At 45.9% G+C, this 20,176-nt stretch overlaps 1 protein-coding gene across 1 annotated transcript in view; it reads left to right on the forward strand.

Annotated features, from left to right (window-relative positions):
- Window positions 1–6,108: 6,108 nt before the first annotated feature.
- Window positions 6,109–20,176, forward strand: part of DISP3 (dispatched RND transporter family member 3) — a gene marked incomplete at both ends in the record, with an annotated part of 33,431 nt that continues 19,363 nt past the window's right edge. The window contains 2 exons of the mRNA XM_080691132.1: window positions 6,109–7,183; window positions 7,937–8,156. Of these exons, the coding sequence (XP_080547258.1) occupies window positions 6,109–7,183; window positions 7,937–8,156 (1,295 nt within the window). The remainder of the gene's footprint in view (window positions 7,184–7,936; window positions 8,157–20,176) is intronic.

The raw sequence follows: 20,176 nt of genomic DNA on the forward strand, positions 1-20,176 counted from the left end.
ATAGAAACTTCAGCCTAAGGCCACATCCCTGGGAGCTGCTGGGGAGAAGAGGGGGGTGGCAGGGTGCCGGGGGTGTCAACACTGCCTCCCACCAAAGCCCCATTCTACCCAGATGGGCATCTGAATTAGGTCTTGAAGAATGCCTTCCCCTTAGACTTAAAAAAAAAAAATCTTCCCTGTTTTAGCTTATCAATAAGCCACCATCTCCAGGCCTGGTTGTTTCTTGGGGCTACCAAAAAGCACCTCAGAATCAGGTGATGGATAGACGGATAGGCTGAAAATGTGCAACCAGGAGCCCTGGCCTGCCACCGCTGGTATGGCCTTGGGGATCCTGGCACTCCTCTTTGCTGGTCATATTTCCCTATGTGGGTAATGGAGGTGTTGGGCTAGGTATGGCCTGAGGTCCCTTTTGGGTCTGATGAACCACAGTCTACTTCTGGTTCATTACAAGGGTCCCCCACCCCCCATCGAGGAAAATGGAAGAATTGCCACACTCGGCCCCCCACCGAGCGTTCCCCAAGTGCCTCTGTCCCCGGCCCCGCTTTCGTGCCTGACTCCCTCCTGCTATGACCCAAGCCAGCTCCCCTGGGTTCTCCCCGAGAGGCAAAGCCCTCCACCCAGGCCCGTTATACTGACTCCTCAAAAAGAGTTCAAGGCTGTTAACAAAATCCCTTCCACCCGCATACACACGCTTTCTATTTTTAAATAACATTATTTCTGATTCTAAAAAGTAAGGCTGTACCTGATCGGTACTGAAAAATTGGAAATAGACAAGTATAAAAGGGAATATAAAAATCATCCATAATCTTCCCAAACAGCGATAACCACTATTAATGGGTTTTATTTAAATACGGACATATGGGTTTGGGGTTTTTATTCTCTCTTATTCTTTTTGTGTGTGTGTGTGTGGTACTGGGGTTCCTGGAAGCCCTTCTGCCTCCGGGCTACACTCCCAGACCTATTTTTACATTTTTATTTGGAAACAGGGTCTCCTAAGCCAGCGCGCGCGGCTGGCTTCGAACCTGCGCGATCCTCCTGTCTCCGCCTCCCGAGCGCGGGGATGACAAGCGTGCCCACCACGCCCGGCTCTTCTCTCTTATTCTAAAATTGGATTTGGGCCACAGATGTGGCTTCGGGTCTTGACTCTGTCTGAAGTTCTCTCTGCCTCGGCTCCCAGGTCTGCCAGCCTCTTAGGTGGCTGCCCCTGGTCCTTCCCGGAGGGGGAGGCCCCGTTCTCAGGATATGTGTCCACTTTGGTTTAATGGGCTCCTGGAAGCCAGGCATGGTGGTGCATACCTATAATTCGAGTCTTTGAGAGGCTGAGACAGGAGGATCATAGGTTCAAGGCCCTGTTTCAAAATCTAAAATAAAGGTTGGGATGTAGCTCAGAGGTAGAATGAATGGCTCTGGATTCAATCCCTGGTACCCAAAACAATAAAACGTAAAAACTAAAATGGGAGTTGGGTGTGGTGGTGCACACTTGTAATGCCAGTATTTGGGAGCCTGAGACAGGAGGACCACAGTTGGTGGCCAGCCTCACCAACTTAGGGAGGCTCTCAGCAACTTAATGAGACTGTTTCCAAAGAAAAAAAATAAAACAGCTTGGGGAAGCCGGGTGTGGTGGTGTACGTGTGTAATCCCAGCATCTGGGAGGCTGAGACAAGAGGATCATGGTTCGAGGACAGCTTCAACTACTTAATGAGGTCCTTTGCAACTCAGTGAGACCCTGTTTCAAAATAAAGAATAAAAACTAGGGCTTGGCGTGTAGCTTGGAGGTAAGATGCCCCTGGGTTCCATCCCCAGTGCCTCGAAAAGAAAAGAGAAGAAAAGAAAAGAAAAGAAAGAGAAATAGGGCTGGGGCTATAGCTCAGAGGTAGAATGCCCCGGGGTCAAGTCAATCCCCTGTACCACAAAAGTAAATAAACAAGCCCCTGAAGACCCAGAGTTTAAATTTTAACTACTCTGAGTGTGTGTGTGTGTGTGTGTGTGTGTGTGTAAGGAAAAGACATAGACAGAAGAACAGAGATGCAGAGAGAGAGAGAGAGAGAGAGAGAGAGTGATTGAGGGTCACTGAGAAGGTGGGCACTCCAAGGGCGGCTGTAATGGAGATGGAAGGCGTGGCCACAACCCCGGGACCACAGGCCTCGTCACCCTCACTCCTTTCCACTGAGCAGTTGAAGCTCCTTGCTGACCGAATCCATTTCTATCACTTAAGAAAAGAAACAAACTTACGCTCTTCTGCCCATCCTGCCCACTTGGAGGTGCCGAGGAGGCGGTTGCCAGCTGAGGCGCAGGGGGCAGACACTGCCGCCAGCCAGGCCTCAGTTTGGGTGCAGTTTTGGGGAGCACCTCTCTGGTCATGTCTACCCTCCTTCATTTGCAACCTAGGAAGAAAAGAATGCATGGTGCCCAGGGCTCCTTGGAGACTTGGGTGTTACAGTTGGAGGGACTGGGCCTTCACCATCCCGCTCTTAGATGGTCTAGACAAGCCAGGAACAGTGGCACACTCCTACAATCCCAGCACTAGGGAGGTTGAGATAGAAGGATCGCAGGTGCGAGGCCAGCCTCGGCAACTTAGTGAGACCCTGTTTTAAAATAAAAGATAAGCTGGGCGTGGTAGTGCACGCCTGGAATCCCTTGGGAGGCTGAGGCAGGAGGATTGTGGGTTTGCAACCAGCCTCAGCTACTTAGTGAAGGCCCTCTGCAACTCAGTGAGACCCTGTTTAAACATTAAAAAATAAAAATAAAAAGGGCTGGGGGTATATCTCAGAGGTAGAATGATTCTGAACCCACAGTTGCCACAATGATAGATAGATAGATAGATAGATAGATAGATAGATGATAGATGAAACAGGAAGATAGAAAGGTAGGTAGGTTGATAGACAGACAGATGAAATAGGCAGATGGATAAGGGATGGATGGATGGATGGATGGATGGATGGATGGATGGATGGAATAGGCCTAGGGAGTAGCTTGGTGGTAGAGCACCCCTGGGTTCAATGTCTAGTACCAAAAGAAAAAAGTGGGTGAGACATGGCCCTAAGGGGGAGGAGCCACAGAGCGGCACAGAAAGCCGGTGGCTGATGCTGCCTGGAGACGTAGCAGCTGGTCACCAGTTTGGCGGGGCTTCCCACACGGGTGCTCTTTGTTGCAGGGGTGGACTCAGAAGGCAGGGCTAGGAAGCAGAGGGTGTGGCAGAGCAGGAACTCACGGGGTCCACTTCAGGAGCTTCTGGATCCTTCCCCACCCAGAGGGGCTCTGCTTTCTGCCCTGCACTTGGCGCCCCGCGGTCCTTCTGTCCGGGGCGGCTTCCAGGAGCACCTCACCGAGGTCTTCAGAGACTCCTTTTTCTTCACTGAACACAAGTGTGCGGAGCACCGGGGGCCTCCTCCAGGAGCACATCAGGCCACAGGAAGCCAGCAGGAAAGTGAAAGCCAGCCCAGCTTCCTGGGAACTTGTGGCCGCCAGCTGTGGGCTTCTCACTGGGAGGCTGGGTGCCTCTGCTATGTTCCCTGCTCACTTGACTCCTGCAAGCCAGGTGTGGTGGCACACATCTGTAATCCTAGTACTCGGGAGGCTGAGACAGGAGGATCGCAGGTTTGAGGACAGCCTCAGCAAGGAGTGAGGCTCTCAGTGACCTAGTGAGACCTTGTTTCAAAAGAAGAAATAAAAAGGGGCTGAAGGTGTAGCTTGGAGGTAGAATGCCCTTGGATTCAGTCCCCAGTACCACAATAAATAAATGAATACATCCTGCAGAGGCCGTCTGCAGGGCCTGGACTGTCACAGATGAACAGGGCTGGCTGCCATCCTCACCTCCACAGCAGGTGCCGCGCCCCGTCCCAGCCGTCGTGATGGGTAGCAGCCATTGCGCTGTGCTGGGGAGTCTGCCCTGGGTGGGGGGGGCGCCCATGCCCCACGGTATCTAGGGAGACTGGGGCTACTCCAGGACCAGGCTGGGATTACCTGCAGGCAATCTCAGGTCACATGCCGGCGAGGCTGGCTACCAGCCAGCTGGTCCACAGCCTCGGGCTACATCACCCCTCCGTGCTGCTCTCCCTGTTCTTTCAAATGGGGAAACGGAGGCTCGGAAAGGCCGTGCTGCCTGCCCCAAATCACCTGGTTGGGATTTGCACCTAAGTCTGTCTGCTTCTGGACCCTAGCTTCTAATGCTCTGCTACACTCCTCCCCCCAAGTAATTTTTACCCCCAGGTGATTGTGGTGAGGGTGGTGAGAAGCTGAGGCTGCTGGGGGGCAGGGGTTCAGACCCTGGAAGGCTTCTTGGCAGAGATGATAACAAAGAAAGCCTTGAAAGACACCTTTGGAAGGGGTCTGAATTCCTGGTGGGGTAGCCACAGAAACAGAGGGGCCTCCAGATCACCAGGAAGGGTTGCTGGGACCTGGAGTCCTGACCTTTGACCTCCTCACACACCCACACATCACACGTCGTGAACTGCACGCCACAAGGCAGACTGAAGTGGGGGCAGGCTGGAGGGACTTAGTCCCCACCTCTTTATTAGATAACACGAACATCCTCCTTCCAGGCCTCACCCCTCCAGCTACAGCCCTGGGAAGGGGGGAGCCCGGGCTGCCCCCTCCCTGCAAATACAACTCCAGTCTCAGAACAGGGAGCGCTCGCACTCCCGAGGCAGCTGGCCGGCTCGCTCTGGGGCATCGCAAGTGGGAAGTCTAATTATCTCACTGATAGGAATCTCGCATGTTACAAGAGCAGTTCCTGCCCCTTCTGCTGTGAACCCTAGAACCCCCCCCCCAATCCGGCCACTCTTTCTCCAACTTTTGCTTCTCTGTATCTGTCTTCCAGCCGCCTCCTTATTCCATTCTTCTCGCCGTCTCTCGCCCTTCTTTCTGTCTCGAATCTCTCCCGTGTCTATCCCTGTTACCCCACTTCCCCTGGCCCTCGCTTCCTCTGGACTGACGGCGGCCCCCCTTCTTCCTGGACAGACCATCTAATTGAAATGGAGCACTCCAGAGAATGTTAATAGGAAAGGCAGCATTAATTAGCCAGCGCTGGCATAATTAGCTTCCTCCTCTCACTGCCTGCCGTCTAACTGGATAATGAGCCCCTCTCCATCTCAACAGAAGGCAGGCAGGACAAGGGGACAGGCCGTGCCCTGGGGTGCCAGAAGGTGTGCTGCCTTTGGGCCACCCGCCGGAGTCCTCGGGCTGCCCGGCCCTGCCCGCCCGCACGCCTGCTGCTTGGTTAAAGTCTTGGGGAGGCGGATGCCTGGCCCCTGCCAGAGCCCAAAGGTTTGCTGTTGCTGGAGCTGCATATTAAGTGGTCTGAGCCTGCAAACAGCGACTGCAGCTGCAGCGTCCTAGGGAGGGGGTGGGGAGCTGTCGAGGGCTCTTGAGGAGAGTTATGATAGGCACCTACCTCTGGCCCAGACCCCCGGGCAATGGCTGAGCACGTTATAGTCCCCCGAGGAGAGAGAAAAAAAAATCTGCTGCGGAGACAGGCAGTACCTAATGTGCTACAGGATTCGAGAGCACTTCCGCCTCTGACCCCACACCCGTGTAAGGCAGGAATGGCCACCCCCATCCTGTAGACGATTCACAAGTTCAAAAAGGCTCACTGCCTTGCCAGTGTCTGCACTGCCAGGGAGTGAAACTGGATCTGTCTGCTTTCAAAAACCACAGTCTTTCCCTTCTACCCTGATCCTTCCTGGAGGTCCTTTAGAGCTGCCCATTAGAGTGGCCCTGTGGAGTCACATCAAGACGCTGGCCTTGAGTCCTAAAGTTAGAGAATGCAGCAAAAATTGGAAAATCCCGTGCAGTCAAAATTCTCGCATATTTCCTCCATGGGGAAGCGCGTCTTTTCAGCTGGGGCTGTAATTCTCCTTTTTCTATGGCCTTAAAAGCAAGATCTCATTGGGAGAGGCGATGGGGCAAATAACAGGATTTTTCTTTCTGTTTGGTTCTCATGAGGTTGAATTCGGTACTTTGAAATTCCTTCCTGCTGGGTGCAATCCCGTTGTAGTAGTATTCGGTTAAGAGTGAGTGGGTCTGTACCCAAGGCGGGGCAAATCCTGCCACGGGGCGCCATCCTTTTCCTCTCTCTGGGCCGCTGACCCTCTCCCTCTCTTGTAGGATATGGACTCAGAGGACGACCCTCTGCTGCAGGATGTGTGGTTAGAGGAGGACCAGGAGGAGGAAGAAGCAGTGGGTGAGGCCTTTATGGGGGCCGGGAAGCCGGGGCCCCGCCCGGGAGCCGGGGGGCAGTGTTGCTGGCGGCGCTGGACCTTGCCTTCCCGGCCCCCAGCCTCGGGCTTCTGGAGCACCCTGGGCTGGGCCTTCACCAATCCGTGCTGCGCGGCGCTGGTACTGTTCCTGGGCTGCAGCATCCCCATGGCCCTGTCGGCCTTCATGTTCCTCTACTACCCGCCGCTGGACATCGACATCTCCTACAACGCCTTTGAGATCCGCAACCACGAGGCCTCGCAGCGTTTTGACGCCCTCGCTTTGGCACTCAAGTCCCAGTTCGGATCCTGGGGGCGCAGCCGGCGCGACTTGGCCGACTTCACCTCGGAGACGCTTCAGCGCCTCATCTCGGAGCAGCTGCAGCAGCTGCACCTGGGGAACCGCTCGCGGCCGGTGCCCAGAGCCCCGCGCGCGGGCCCCGGGGCCACCTGGGGCACCTCCGCGGCCCCAAAGCCCGCAGCCAATCGGAGAGGGCGCCTTCGGCGCGAGGCCCCGCCCCCGGCGGATCTGGCAGCCAACCAGAGTAAAGCCCCACGGGATCAGGCGCAGGCTCAGAGCGGGCGGCGCCCGCCCAGCGCTCCACCTCCCGCCTCAGCGGCGACCAATCAGAACCGTTCCCGCCGGGGCACCTCGCGCTGGGACTATTCACGCACTTACGTGAGCGCCAACACCCAGACGCATGCGCACTGGCGCATCGAGCTCATCTTTCTGGCGCGCGGCGACGCCGAGCGCAACATCTTCACCAGCGAGAGGCTGGTGACGATCCACGAGATCGAGCGCAAGATCATGGACCACCCAGGCTTCCGGGAGTTCTGCTGGAAGCCCCACGAGGTGCTCAAGGACCTGCCGCTGGGCTCCTACTCCTACTGCTCTCCGCCCAGCTCGCTCATGACCTACTTCTTCCCCACCGAGAGGGGCGGCAAGATTTACTACGACGGCATGGGCCAGGACCTGGCCGACATCCGGGGTGAGCTGGCCGGGCGGGCCGTGGCTTGATCGACTGCTTCTGAGGCCTGTAGGAGCCTGGCAGTGAGCGCTGCAGGGCTGGAGCGGGAGCTGGGCAGGGCGAGGACAGCCTGGGAGGGACGCGGGGCGAGGCTTGGGTACCAGGTAAAGGCCAGAGGGAGGTAGGCAGGGGGTGAGGATGCCTACCCTGATGGGAGGGTGCTGATGCTGTGACCGGTGTGTGATAGCGCGATGTGGGCTTGGACGTGGAGGCGTTAGAGAGAGGATCGGGGAAGACAAGAAGAGAGTGGGGTCGGAGGAAGGCTGAGTTAGGGTTCATTTTAAGTGAATTAGGGATGGGTCTTGAGGAATGGCGGGAAGGGCTGGGAATGGCTGTGGGGGCTCAAGCCAGGTTTGTGTGTATCATTTAAGGGAAGACATTTAAGAGAAGGGCAGAGCCCTGGGAGAGGACACTGGAATGGGACTCAGAAGGTGGAATTTGTTATAGAGCCGCAGAGACAGAGCCTTGGAATTAGATGGGGTTTAAACTGGAATGAAAATGTCAATGTAGTTGGAGCTGCATTAGCAGGGGCTGTTCTTGGGAAACTGAGTGTGTGTGTGTGGTTTTTTTTTAAACCATCTGTGTGTCCCATATTATGATCCTTCAGGCAGTCTGAATGGGAGCTTTCTACCTCCTTCCAAACGGGGGTGAGGTGGTGTGGAGGGCTGGTGGGAGCTGCGCACTGAGTGCTTTGGGCTCCACCCTTCCCTGCAGGCTCCCTAGAGCTGGCCATGACGCACCCTGAGTTCTACTGGTACGTGGACGAGGGCCTCTCTGCAGACAACCTGAAGAGCTCCCTCCTGCGCAGTGAGATCCTGTTCGGAGCACCCCTGCCCAACTACTACTCGGTGGATGACCGCTGGGAGGAGCAACGGGCCAAGTTCCAGAGCTTCGTGGTCACCTATGTGGCCATGTTGGCCAAGCAGTCTACTAGGTAGGACGCCCAGACGCCACCTGGTGTATGCCTGCTCCTTTGTGGACCAGGCAAGAGCCGTAGTAGGGTAGGGGATTTGTTTCAAGTTACATCTTACTCATTTAGCCCTGGTCGCTTTCCCCACAACCCTTTTCTTGCAGAGTCTTTCTTTCCAAATCAGAGGTAGCTCCAGGTACTTCCTTACTGCCACTCTGTCAGGTGAAAGGCTCCTTTTCTTGATCGTGCTAATGGTTAGTGGACGTGAAGAGCTTGGCGGGATGAAGGAAATCCTAGAATTCTTGCCCTGGGTGGCTTGGTGACTGCTTTTTCTCCTGAGGTGATGCTGGAGGTCTTTTTGAAAAGATCGTTAGCCAAGTTGTAAAGGGTTTCTCCCTACCTCTAATGCCTGACATTTCCCCTGCATTTATTGTTCTTTAGGCGTTTGCATTCTTATCTTGTGCTTCTTAATTCTGTATACATTTTTTAAATCCCACAAGATCCTACATTATTGTACAGAGTCTGTCTTTATTTATGTTTATTCACATATTTACCTTTCCTGTTGCTCTTCATTACTTTCTACAATTTCATGTTCCTCTCTGGGATCATTTTCTTTGTGTCTGAAGAACTCTCTCTAGTATTCTGTAAGTGCAGGTTTGCTAGGGGAAAAAATCCGTTTTATTTACTAAAAATATTTTGCTTTCACTTTTGAAGTCCATTTTGGCTGGCATAAAGTTATAAATCGTGGTTATTTTCTTATACCGCTCTAAGATGTCACTCCATCGCCTTTGATTTTCATCGTATCTGTAGAAAAGTTGGCTGTAAATCTTATTTTGTTGGTGGTGCTCCCTTAATGGTATCGTTTTTCCCTCTGGTTTTAGGATTTCTATTTGTGTTTGTTCTTACTCGTTTTACTATGAGGTGTGCTGTTGTGGTTTTCTTTGTTCTTGGTCTGCTTGGGTCACAGAGCTTCTTGAGTCTGTAGGTTGATGACTGGAGTCAGTTTTAGGAACTTTATGACTATTATCTCTTCAAATCTTGCTTCTGTCTTGTTCTTTGTGCCCTTTCCTCTAGGACTCTAATTACACACATGTTGAATCTTTTCATTAAGCCCCAAATGTCTTTTATACTCTTCTAGGTTTTATCTCATTTTTTTCTATGCTTTGGTTTGAGTATTCCGGTTCACTAATCCTGTCTTATTTTATGTCTAATCTGTCATTTAGTGTCTGTTGTTTTTAATGTTAATGTTCTGCTTTTCTGTTGAGAATTTCCATTTCCATTCTTTATTATATATCTATATCTATCTATTTATCTATATGTCTTTTTATTTTACTTATTTTACCCATAGACTCCTGTCTGTTCTTAAACATACTAATTGTAATAACATAAAAATTCTTGGCATCTAACTTCAATTTTTTTTCTCTTTCCTTTTTTTTAATTGGTGCACTGTATTCATACATCATAGTGGGATACAAACTTTTGTAGACATACATGCACACATCGCCCAGTCAGCCCCCACCTGATGCCCACCCCATTCTCTCCTCATCCCTCCCTCCCATGCTTGGCTTAGTGGTTGACATCTAGTATTATAGCAATTTATCCAAAATTAAAAATGATAATCTCACATAACAGTTTCATTTGTCTGATACCAAGCTTTTGATGACTTAAAGATAACATTTCAATATTTCTTTTTACTTTCTTTCTTACCAGAGAATATTTTTTTCTATTTTTTTAGGTGAAACTATCATATATTTATATATTTATTTTTCAGAAAAAAAATCTATCCTAATATGGAATATGGACTCTAGATACCCAAAACGATCTTGAAAAAGAACAAAGCTAGAAGATATATATTTTCTGATTTCAAACCATATAAAGCTACAATAATTGAAACAGTGTAGTACTATTCTAAAGGCAGATATATAAACCATTGGAGTTAAATACAAGCCTAGAGCTAAATTCTTCCCTATATTGCCAAGTTATTTTTGACAAGGTTTCCACGAACATAAATATTGTTGAAACATAATAATCACATGGAAAAGAATAAAGTTGGACCCTTACCTAATCCCATATACAAATATTAACTCAAAATAGATAAAAGACCTAAATATAAATCTTAAGACTATAAACTTTTAGGAGAAAATCTGGGTCATAAAACCTCACATTGAAATTGGCAGTGATTTCTTGGATATGATTTCAATGGCACAGGCAACAGAAGAGTATACACACTTCCTAAAAAATAAAAAAAATATATTGTATATCCAAAGACAATGTAAACAGAGTTAACAGTTACTAATAGAATGGGATAAAATATTTCCAAATGCTATATCTGAAGGTATATTAACATTCCAACTAGAAATCCTAAAAATTAACAACAATAAAGGCAAACAATACCATTTAGAGATAGGTAAAAGACTAACATAAATAATGAATCTCCACAGATTACCTATTTCTTCTTTGTAGTTAATCTCTTTGAGTATTTTCTCTAGTGCTGGTTTTGAAGACATAAATTCCTTCAGTTTCTGTTTGTCATGGAAGCTTCTTATTTCTCCATCTAATTTGATAGAAAGTTTTGCTGGGTAGGAAATTTTTGGCTGGAAGTTGTTTTCTTTCAGAGTTTGGAATATGTTACTCCAAGCCCTTCTGGCTTTCATGACTTGGTTTGGGAAGTCTGGAGTGATTCTAATTGGCTTGCCTCTGAATGTCACTTGGCCCTTTGTTTTTGTTGCCTTGAAGATTCTCTGCTTGGCTTCCACATTGGTCATTTTGACAATTATGTGGCATGGGGATCCTCTTCTCCGATCCTGTCTAAAGGGAGTTCTATAAGTTTCCTGGACCTGTGTATCAACCTCTTGCTCTGTGTTTGGAAAATTTTCTGCTATTACTTCCTTGAAGAGATTGTTGATCCCTTTGGTTTCACTTTCTTTTCCCTCCTCTATTCCAATTATTCTTAGGTTAGCTCTCTTAAAATGGGCCCATATTTCTTCAATATAATATTCCTGCTGTCGGATATTTTTTCCTAGATCAGAAACTATGCGTTCATTTTTGGAATGATCATCTTCTAAGAGCGAGATTCTGTTCTCCATGTGGTCTAATCGGTTGTTTGTGCTTTGAATTGAGGCCTTTACTTCATTAATTGCATCCTTTATCTCTTTTTGGCTCTCTCTGAGTTCTTTTCGAAGCACCTCTATTATTTCTACAGTTATTTTCCTGATTTGATCTTCTAGAAATCTCTGATTTTCTGTTTTATCGGGTTCTGATGTTGTGGGGTTGTGGGCATTCATTGCTCCAGTATTATTTCTCTTTCCCATGATTTCGGAAGTTTGTGCCTTCTCTGGGTTCTTCCCTTGGGTCACTATGACTTCACTTAAGGTGTTCTGGATCTCGAGTCAGTAGTATCTCAGACCCCACTACTCCTTTACTGGGTTGTATCACAGAGTCTCCGACCCAGAGAGTCGATAGAGGCTGCTTTAGACTGTGGGGGGTGCCAGGTTGTTCGTTCTCCTATGGTGTGATATCTCTGCCACCGCCCCTCTCCCACTGGGTCAAGTCCCAGGGAGTACAGTACTGGGATTTCTCCTCTGTGGCCCGCAATTTGACTCACTGTTCTTGAGTACGCAGATGTAGCTGTACTGGATTCGGTGAATTCTTTGCTGCTGCCGCCGGTGGCAATATGGCGCCGGTGCTACGCCCTCGGCCGCGAGGCTGGCGTATTTCTTCTTGGTTTTGATTTCCACTCTGAATCCCTGCAGCGTGTGCTGAGCTCAGCCACTGGGAGCTTTAGATTTTATCTGTGGCGAGAAATCCCGCCTAGCTGTTCCACAGCGGCTCACCTCGGCTTGCTGTAGCCGTCCGGTGAATTCACCGCTGCCGCCGGCAGTAAAGCGCTGTTGCTGCGTCCTCAGGCGAGAGGCCGGTGTATCTCCTCTGTGCTCTGAGCTCTGTTCTCAGTCCGCTTTTTTCTGGAGCCTGGTGATTTTTTTGTTTCTCTGGTGATGGTGTTTTCTGGCTATGAAAGGCGCTGATTTTGTGGTAATGGAGATTGGTTGTTAGCGGGGCTCTTAAGCCCTGCTTTTCTCGGTCGCCATCTTCCCGGAAGTCCTCTAACTTCAATATTTGAGTTACCTCTGGATTTCTTTCTGTAGTCTGTTCTTTCATTTGGTTTTTTTTTTTTTTTTGTCACATGGTCGTGGCTGTGAGTAGCCTGGTAATTTACATCATGAACATTTGTATAAAAAACACAGAGGTCCAAGTGATGTTTGTTTCCATAGGAAGCTTATTCTTCCCTCCACTAGGCAGAGGGCAGTGTGACTGGTCAACTTTAACAGTCAGTTACTGCTCAGAGTCAAGGAGGGTTTGCAGCCCTAAAGGTCTCAGTCTACCTTTAGTTTGCACTAAGTTTTCTAGGATTTTCAACTGAGAGCCTGGTGTATTCTGCAGATTCCCTTCCCCTGACAATTTCCAAACTCTCGTTCATTTTTCTCTCTCAAAGCTGCTAAAACCAGACAAAGCAAAATACCCTGCTTTTTTCCTGGGGCTTTCTGCTTAGGTGTGGTTTTTTTTGTTTTCTGTTTTTTTCTTCACTGGGGTTGGAACCCAGCGGCATTCTACCTCCAAGCTACACTCCGAGCCTTATTTTTTTCTTTTCCTTTTTTCCTTTTTTTTTTTTTTTTTGTGTGTGGTACTGGGGTTCCTGGAAGCCCTTCAACCTCCGGGCTACACTCCCAGACCTATTTTTTATATATATTTTTATTTGGAAACAGGGTCTCCTAAGCCAGCGCACACGGCTGGCTTTGAACCTGCGCGATTCTCCTGTCTGTGTCTCCCAAGCACGGGAATTACAAGCGTGCGCCACCACGCCTGGCTTATTTTTTTATTATTATTATTTTGAAACAGAATCTCACTAAGTTGCAAAGAGCCTCACTAAGCAGCTGAGGCTATCCATGAAAGTGTGATCCTCCTGTCTTAGCCTCGCAAATGCTGGGATTATAAGGGTGTACCATCACACCTGGCTTTACCTAAGTCTTTTGACTGAATTTCTCCATACACCCATTTAAGCACAAGAGCTGAGGGAAAATTGGCTGGTGTTCTTCTGGTTTGCAAGTTTCTACCCTAAGCCCTGATAATTTATCTGACTCCCAGCCTAGACTTCAGCCTTCTGCTCATGCTCAGAAGTAGCAAATGCCTCCAGGGCGAAGGTGGCCATGCAAGGGCAGGTTAACTGCTCTACATCCTTCCCTTCCTGGAGTCTTAGCCCCCGAGTTCTCGTTACTTCAGCAGCTCTGCTGTGAGCAGACAGATGATTTCAGAATTTTATCTGACATTTTAATACTGTCAGCCCTCTGTATCCACAAAGTCTACATCCTCAGATTCAACCAGCCAAGGATTGAGAATATTCAGAAAAAAAAAACTTGCATCTCTACCAGACATGTACAGACTTTGTTCTAGTCATTGTTCGTTAAATAATACAGTAGAACAATTATTTACATACTTTTTACATTGTATTAGGTATTGTAAGCAATCTAGAGATGAGTTAGAGTATGCACAGAAACGTGCATGATATACATAGGTTCTGTGCAAATACTACACAATTTTACACAAGGGACTTGAGAATCTGTGGATTTGAGTATTCGAGTGGAGTCTTGGAACTAGTTGCCCAGGGATACGTAGGGACCCCTGTAGTTTTAGGCAGGGATACTTGTCTTCTATGAGCTATTCTTACTACTTGAGTATAAACTTTTGGACCTATATCTTATTTTGGGGGGGGTACTTGGAATTCAACCCAGATGCATTTTGCCTTTAATCCACACCCCTAGTCCTTTTTTAAAATTTTTTGTTTTGTTTGTTGTTGTTGGTGGTGGTGGTAGTGGTGGTGGTGGTACTGGGGTTCCTGGAAGCCCTTCTACGTCCGAGCTACACTCTCAGACCTATTTTTTTAAATTTGGAAACAGGGTCTCTTAAGCCAGCGAGGCTGGCTTCGAACCTGCGCGATCCTCCTGTCTCCACCTCCCAAGTGCTGGGATTACAAGCGTGCGCCACCACGCCCGGCTCTTTAAATTTTGAAACAGGTTCTCACTATGTTGTAGATGGGCTTGCTAAATTGCTGAAGCTGACCACTTACCTGCGGTCCTCCTGTCTCCGCCTCCCAAATCCTAGGATTACCGAGGTACACCAGCACATCCCGCTGGACCTATGTCTATAGATGGGAACGAGAGCAGGACCTAGAACCTCAGAGACACCCTGTGAATGTTGAGAAAGTGGGGGTGTGAACAAATAAATGATTTACCTTGCAGTTTTTTCCTTGAATGAAAGAACAGTTGGCTATTTAATTCAACAAACTCAGTCGTTAGAGATCTTCTTTTCTTGGCTTTTATGTGTCCTCTTTGTATTTTTTCACAACTTTATTGAGGTATAATGACATATAATTAAGCACACATACTGAAGCTTTGCAGTTGGACTAGTTTGACACATGTACATTCTACGAAACCTTCACTGTAGTCAAGACAGTGACCATATCCCCATGTCCAGTACATTCCTTATGTCTCCCTGGTAATCGGTCCTTCGTGCCTCCCCATCCCACTAGGCAAACGTTTTCTTTTTTTTGTCATTGCACGTTGTTTGTTTTCTAGAGTCTCATATACATGATGTCATATAGTATGTACTCTTTTAACCGACCTCTTTCACCCCATCTAAGCTGAGTTGTTTCGTGTTACTCCATATAAGAACACCTTCTTCTTTTGCTGAGTAGTGCTCCATTCTACGACGACACCACGGTGTATTCATCCATCCACCTACTGGTGGTTATTTCCAGATGTAGCTCTTAGAGATGTTTCCATGAACAGTCGTGCGTAAGCCTTTGCACGGGCATATACTTTCCTTTGTCTTAGATAAATGCCTAGGAATGCAATTCCTAAATCATACAGTAAGTTTCTTAGAAAACTACCAAATCGTTTTCCCAATTGATGATACCATTTTATATTCCTACCAGTGGTGTATGAGAATCCCAGTTCCTCCCAGTAGAAGAATACTTGGTGTGGTCAGTGTAAAGCATTTTCACTATTTTAGTAAGGGTATAGTAACATTTCACTCTTGATTTTTAGTTTGTATTTCTCTGGTTACTAGTGGTGGTGGGCATCTTTTCGTGTTTTTATTTGACATCCACTTACCTTTTTTGATGGAGAGTCAATGCAGAACTTTTGCCCATTTGAGTTAATCTTTACATATGTATATATAGTACAAGATATGGATTAAGTTTTATTATTTTTACATGGATATAAAATCTTTCAAGCATGTTAAAAAAAAAAACTCTTCTTTCTTTACTGAATTGCTTTTGTACCTTGGACCAAAATTTATTGTCCATATATGTACGAGTCTGTTTCTGGACTTTGTATTCTATTTTATTGATAGAATTCATTTTTTTTCTGCACACTAGGACATAGTCTTTATTACTGTAGCTCAATACCAGGTTGTCTTCCAACCGTGTTCTTTTATGAACTTGTTCTAGTTATTTTAGGTTCTTTGCATTTCCATATGAGTTCTAGAATCAACTTGTTTGTTTCTGAAAAAATAAAAGTCTGGGATCTAGAATATGATCGTATATAATCCATAGATCAATTTTAGGAGATCTGATATCATAATATTGAGTCTTCAGACCCATAAATATGCTTTATCTCACATCACTTATCATATTGTCCTAAGTATTCCATATTTTATGCTATTGTAACTGGTATTTTTTAAAACTTTCATTTCCATTTGTTAGTTGCTAGTATGTAGAAATAGAATTTCTTTTGTGTTCTATAAACTTACTAGTTTTAATATACTGTTCCCAGTTTTGGTTTTTTGTTTTTAGATTAGATTTTCTATACAGTAGGCACGTCTTGTGTGTGTGTGTGTGTGTGTGTGTGTGTGTGTGTGTGTACTGGGGATGGAATCCAGGGGCATTCTACTTCCGAGCTGTACCCCCAAGCCCTATATATTTTTTATTATTCTTTATTTTGAAACAGTCTCACTGAGTTGCAAAGGGCCTCACTAAGTAGCTAAGGCTGTCCTCAATCCAAGATCCTCCTGTCTCAGCCTCCCAAATGCTGGGATTACAAGCGTGCGCCACCACGCCCGGCAGTAGTCACATCTTCTAGTAAAGACAGTTTTTACTTCTTCTTGTCCAATTTAGATATGTTTTATTTCTTTTTCTTACCTGGTGGCACCAGCTAGTATCTCTAGTACATTGTTGACCAGAAGTGATGAGAGTGGATGTCCTTATCTGATTCCTAATAGAAATATGTTTTTTTTTTTTTTTTGGTAGGTTCTCAGGCTCAAGAAGTTCTATTTCTTGTCTGATTATCTTTTTTTAAAAAAATCAACAATAAATGTTGGATTTTTCTACGTGTTCTTTCTTCATCTTAAAGAGAGAACCATTGTTTCTACTTTTTAATATAGTGGATTACACTGAACTCTTTATCCCTAGGGTAAACCCCCTTGGTTTTATTATGTTTTCATGTAATGTTAAGTTGTGTTTGCATTCTGCGTTCTGTTCATGATAGACACTGGGCTTGCTTTTCTTATGATATCTTTCTCTTATTTGGGAGCAGGGCAGTTCTCTCTGCCTCGGATGAATTGGGAAATACTGTCTCTTCTTCACTTTACTAGAGCGTTTGTATAGAACCGATGCTAGTTCTTCTGTAAACGTTTGGAAGAATTTGCCGATGAAACTGTGCAAGCCTGGAGTTTTCTTTATGAGAAAGTCTTTAACTACAAATCTAATTTTAAAATATATATATAAAAGGCAGCCAGGTGTAGTGGTGCACGCTTTCAATCCGGCACTCAGGAGGCCGAGACGGAAGGATGATAGCAGTTTACAGCCAGCCTCTGCTCCTTAGTGAGGCCCTCTGCAACTCAGTGAGGCCCTGTTTCAAAATAAAGAATCAGCCGGGCGTGGTGGTGCACACTTGTCATCCCCGCGCTTGGGAGGCGGAGACAGGAGGATCGCGCAGGTTCGAAGCCAGCCGTGTGCACTGGCTTAAGAGACCCTGTTTCAAAAATATAAAATAGGTGTGGGAGTGTAGCCCGGAGGTAGAAGGGCTTCCAGGAACCCCAGTACCACCAAAACAAACAAACAAACAAACAAACAAAATAAAGAATCAAAAATAGGGCTGGGGGTGTAGCTGGAGGTAGAATGCCCCTGGGTTCCATTTCTAGCAATATATATATGGTAAAATACGGTAATAAGTATATATATATGGTAAAATACGGTAATAAGTATATATATATGGTAAAATACGGTAATAAGCATATACATGGCTTCTGAGATGCTCTTTCCTTTTTGTATGAGTTTTGGTGGTTTGAGTCCTTCATGAAATCTGTTGACTTCATTTATATGACCAGATTTGCTGGTATAAAGTGAATCATAATATTTCCTTGTTAGCTTTTTAATAATTGTGGGAACCATAGTGGTGTCAACCTCTTTCATGTTCTCTCTTCTCTCTCTTTCATCATCGGTGTGTCTGAAGGCTTATCAATTTTATGGATTTTCCTCAGATAATTACATTTTGGTTTAATTGATTTCCTCTTTTATGCTGTTTTTTATTTTCCTTTTGACACACGTGTTATTTTAAGTGTTACTGAGTTTCCAAATATTTGGGAATTTTCCAGGTATCTTTTTTTTTTTTGCTGATTTTAAATCTAATTCCATACAGTCAGAGAACATAGTTTGTATGACTTACGACTTTAGTCCTTCTACATTCATGGAGTCTTATTTATGGTTCATTGCATGGTCTTTCTTGTGAACTCTTCCCTGTGTACGTTAAAAGAATGTATTCTTGTGTTGTTTGGTGGCGTTTTCTATTAATGTTAATTAGACCAAGATGGTTGATTGTGCTCTTCAAGTCTTCTCGATTCTTACTGATTTTCTAATTGTCCTACCAATTATTACAAGAGGGAAATTGAAATGTTCACATATAATTGTGGATTTGTCTGTTTTTTTTTTCATAGCTTTCGGTTTTTGTTTCTTGTCTTTGAGCTCTGTTACTAGGTACAAAAACATTTAGGATCATTGTGTTCTCTTGATGAATTGACCCATTTGTCATTTTGAAATTACCTTATTTATCCCCGGTAATATTCTTTGCTCTGAAATTTACTTTACTTGTTGTAACTGTAACCGCTTTATCATTTTTTTTATTTGTGCTAGCATGGTATATCTTTTGTATATCCTCCTCTTTTAATATATTTCTATATTTATATTGGAAGTGGATTTTTTGTGGGCAGCTTGCTCTTTATTTTTTTAAGTATAAAAGTCTCCGCCTTTAATTGATGTGTTAGACTTAGGTCTATTTTATTTTAACCTATTTGCTGAGCTGTTTCTTTATTTTGCTTTCTTCTATATGAGTACTTTTCTACTTAATTTTTTGCTTACTTTTTAGCCATAACTATTTTAGCGTTTGCTTCGGGGTTTATAGTATAGGTCTTTAAGTTATCATAATTTGAGTGGTTACACTACGTCATGTGTAGCACCATTCATAAGAATCTCATATTCTACCATCTCCCTTGCTGGCCCTACGCTAGCGTCACACATTTCATTTATGTGATAAACCCCGTGCTCTCTTGTCAGGTTTTTAAGCAGTCGTTATCTTTTAAAGAGGCCTCACTAATAAAAAAAATTTATGTACACACGTGTACATATTCAGGTTATTTTCATTTCCGGTGATTTTTTGTTCTGTTGTGTATTATCTGTATTTCCATGTATTATCATTTCTCTTCCGCTTGAAGGACTTTAACATCTCTCATAATGTGGCTGTACTAGGGATTGATTTTAGCTTTTGTACATCTGAAAAAGTCTTTATTTTGCCTTTGTTTCTGAAATATATTTTTGCTGGCTTTAGATAATTCAGGGTCGACTGTTTTCCCCGTGTGTAAAAGATGCTGCTGCCCTGTTTTCTAACTGGCATTGTTTCCAGCGAGAAGTTGGCTGTCATCCTTATCTTTGTTCCTCTGTATGTGATGTGTCTCTTTTTTCCTCTGGATGCTTCTAAGGTATTCCCTTGTTCGACATTGTTGAGCAATTTAATTATGATGCGCGACGTTGTACGTCTATCTTTTCTTTTCTTTTTTTGCCTGGCGTTTTCTCCCACACTGCTTGGATCCATGGGTTCTTGGTTTTCATCGAGGTTGGAGAGTTTTCTGTCTCTTTGGGGAGTGCAGTAACATACGTTATACATTAGGCAGCACTATGGACGGTAAAGTCTCTAAAGGCGGTAAATCGGGGTAACCATAGGACCAGTTTTGTTTCGTCTCTCGGGGCTCATCGTCCTTAGGTGCAGTCTCTTGTGTTCCTCATACCCTTGTAGGTTCCAGGGGGACGTACATCCTCACTCCGTGCTGTTGTTCCATCTTGACCACTCAAGATGACCGCACCTTTTTTTTTTTTTTTTTTTTTTGGCGGTATTGGGGATGGCACCCAGGGGCATTCTACCTCCGAGCTGAACCCCCAGCCGTATTTTTTTTTTTTTATTTTGAGACAGGATCTCACGAAGTTGTGGAGCGCCTCACTAAGCCGATGCAGGCCATGAACCCAGATCCTCCTGTCTTAGCCTCCCAAATGCTGGGATCACAAGCGTGCCACCACGCCCGGCTTACACCTATTGGTTATTTTGAAACACAATTTGACCAGGCTTGGTTGTGTTTTCCTTATTAAAAATTTCTTGCGTTAAGCACACACTGAATAGCAGTAAAACGGAGTACCTGGAAGCCAGTTTGAATTCAGTTTTTGCTGTAGATAGTTGAAAGTTGGAAGATGATACCGAACGTGGTTATAATTGATTATAGAGAGGTTCTCAGCTGTGGCCGTCCATCTGAATCACCAGGGAGAGTTTTTAAAACACTGATGATTCAGCTCTACCTGAGAGATTCTGACATAATTTGTCTGGAGCCTGGCCTGAGTATCAGGAATTTGGGGGGCCCCCGGGTGACTCTAAGATAGCCAAGGTAAAGAGCCACGGCGCAGTGGCTAGCTCCCAGTCCTCCAGGTGCTCGCCGCCATCTTTGTTCCCCTC

This window comes from Muscardinus avellanarius (assembly GCF_963383645.1).
Source record: "Muscardinus avellanarius genome assembly, chromosome: 3".
NCBI classification, from domain to species: Eukaryota; Metazoa; Chordata; class Mammalia; order Rodentia; family Gliridae; genus Muscardinus; species Muscardinus avellanarius.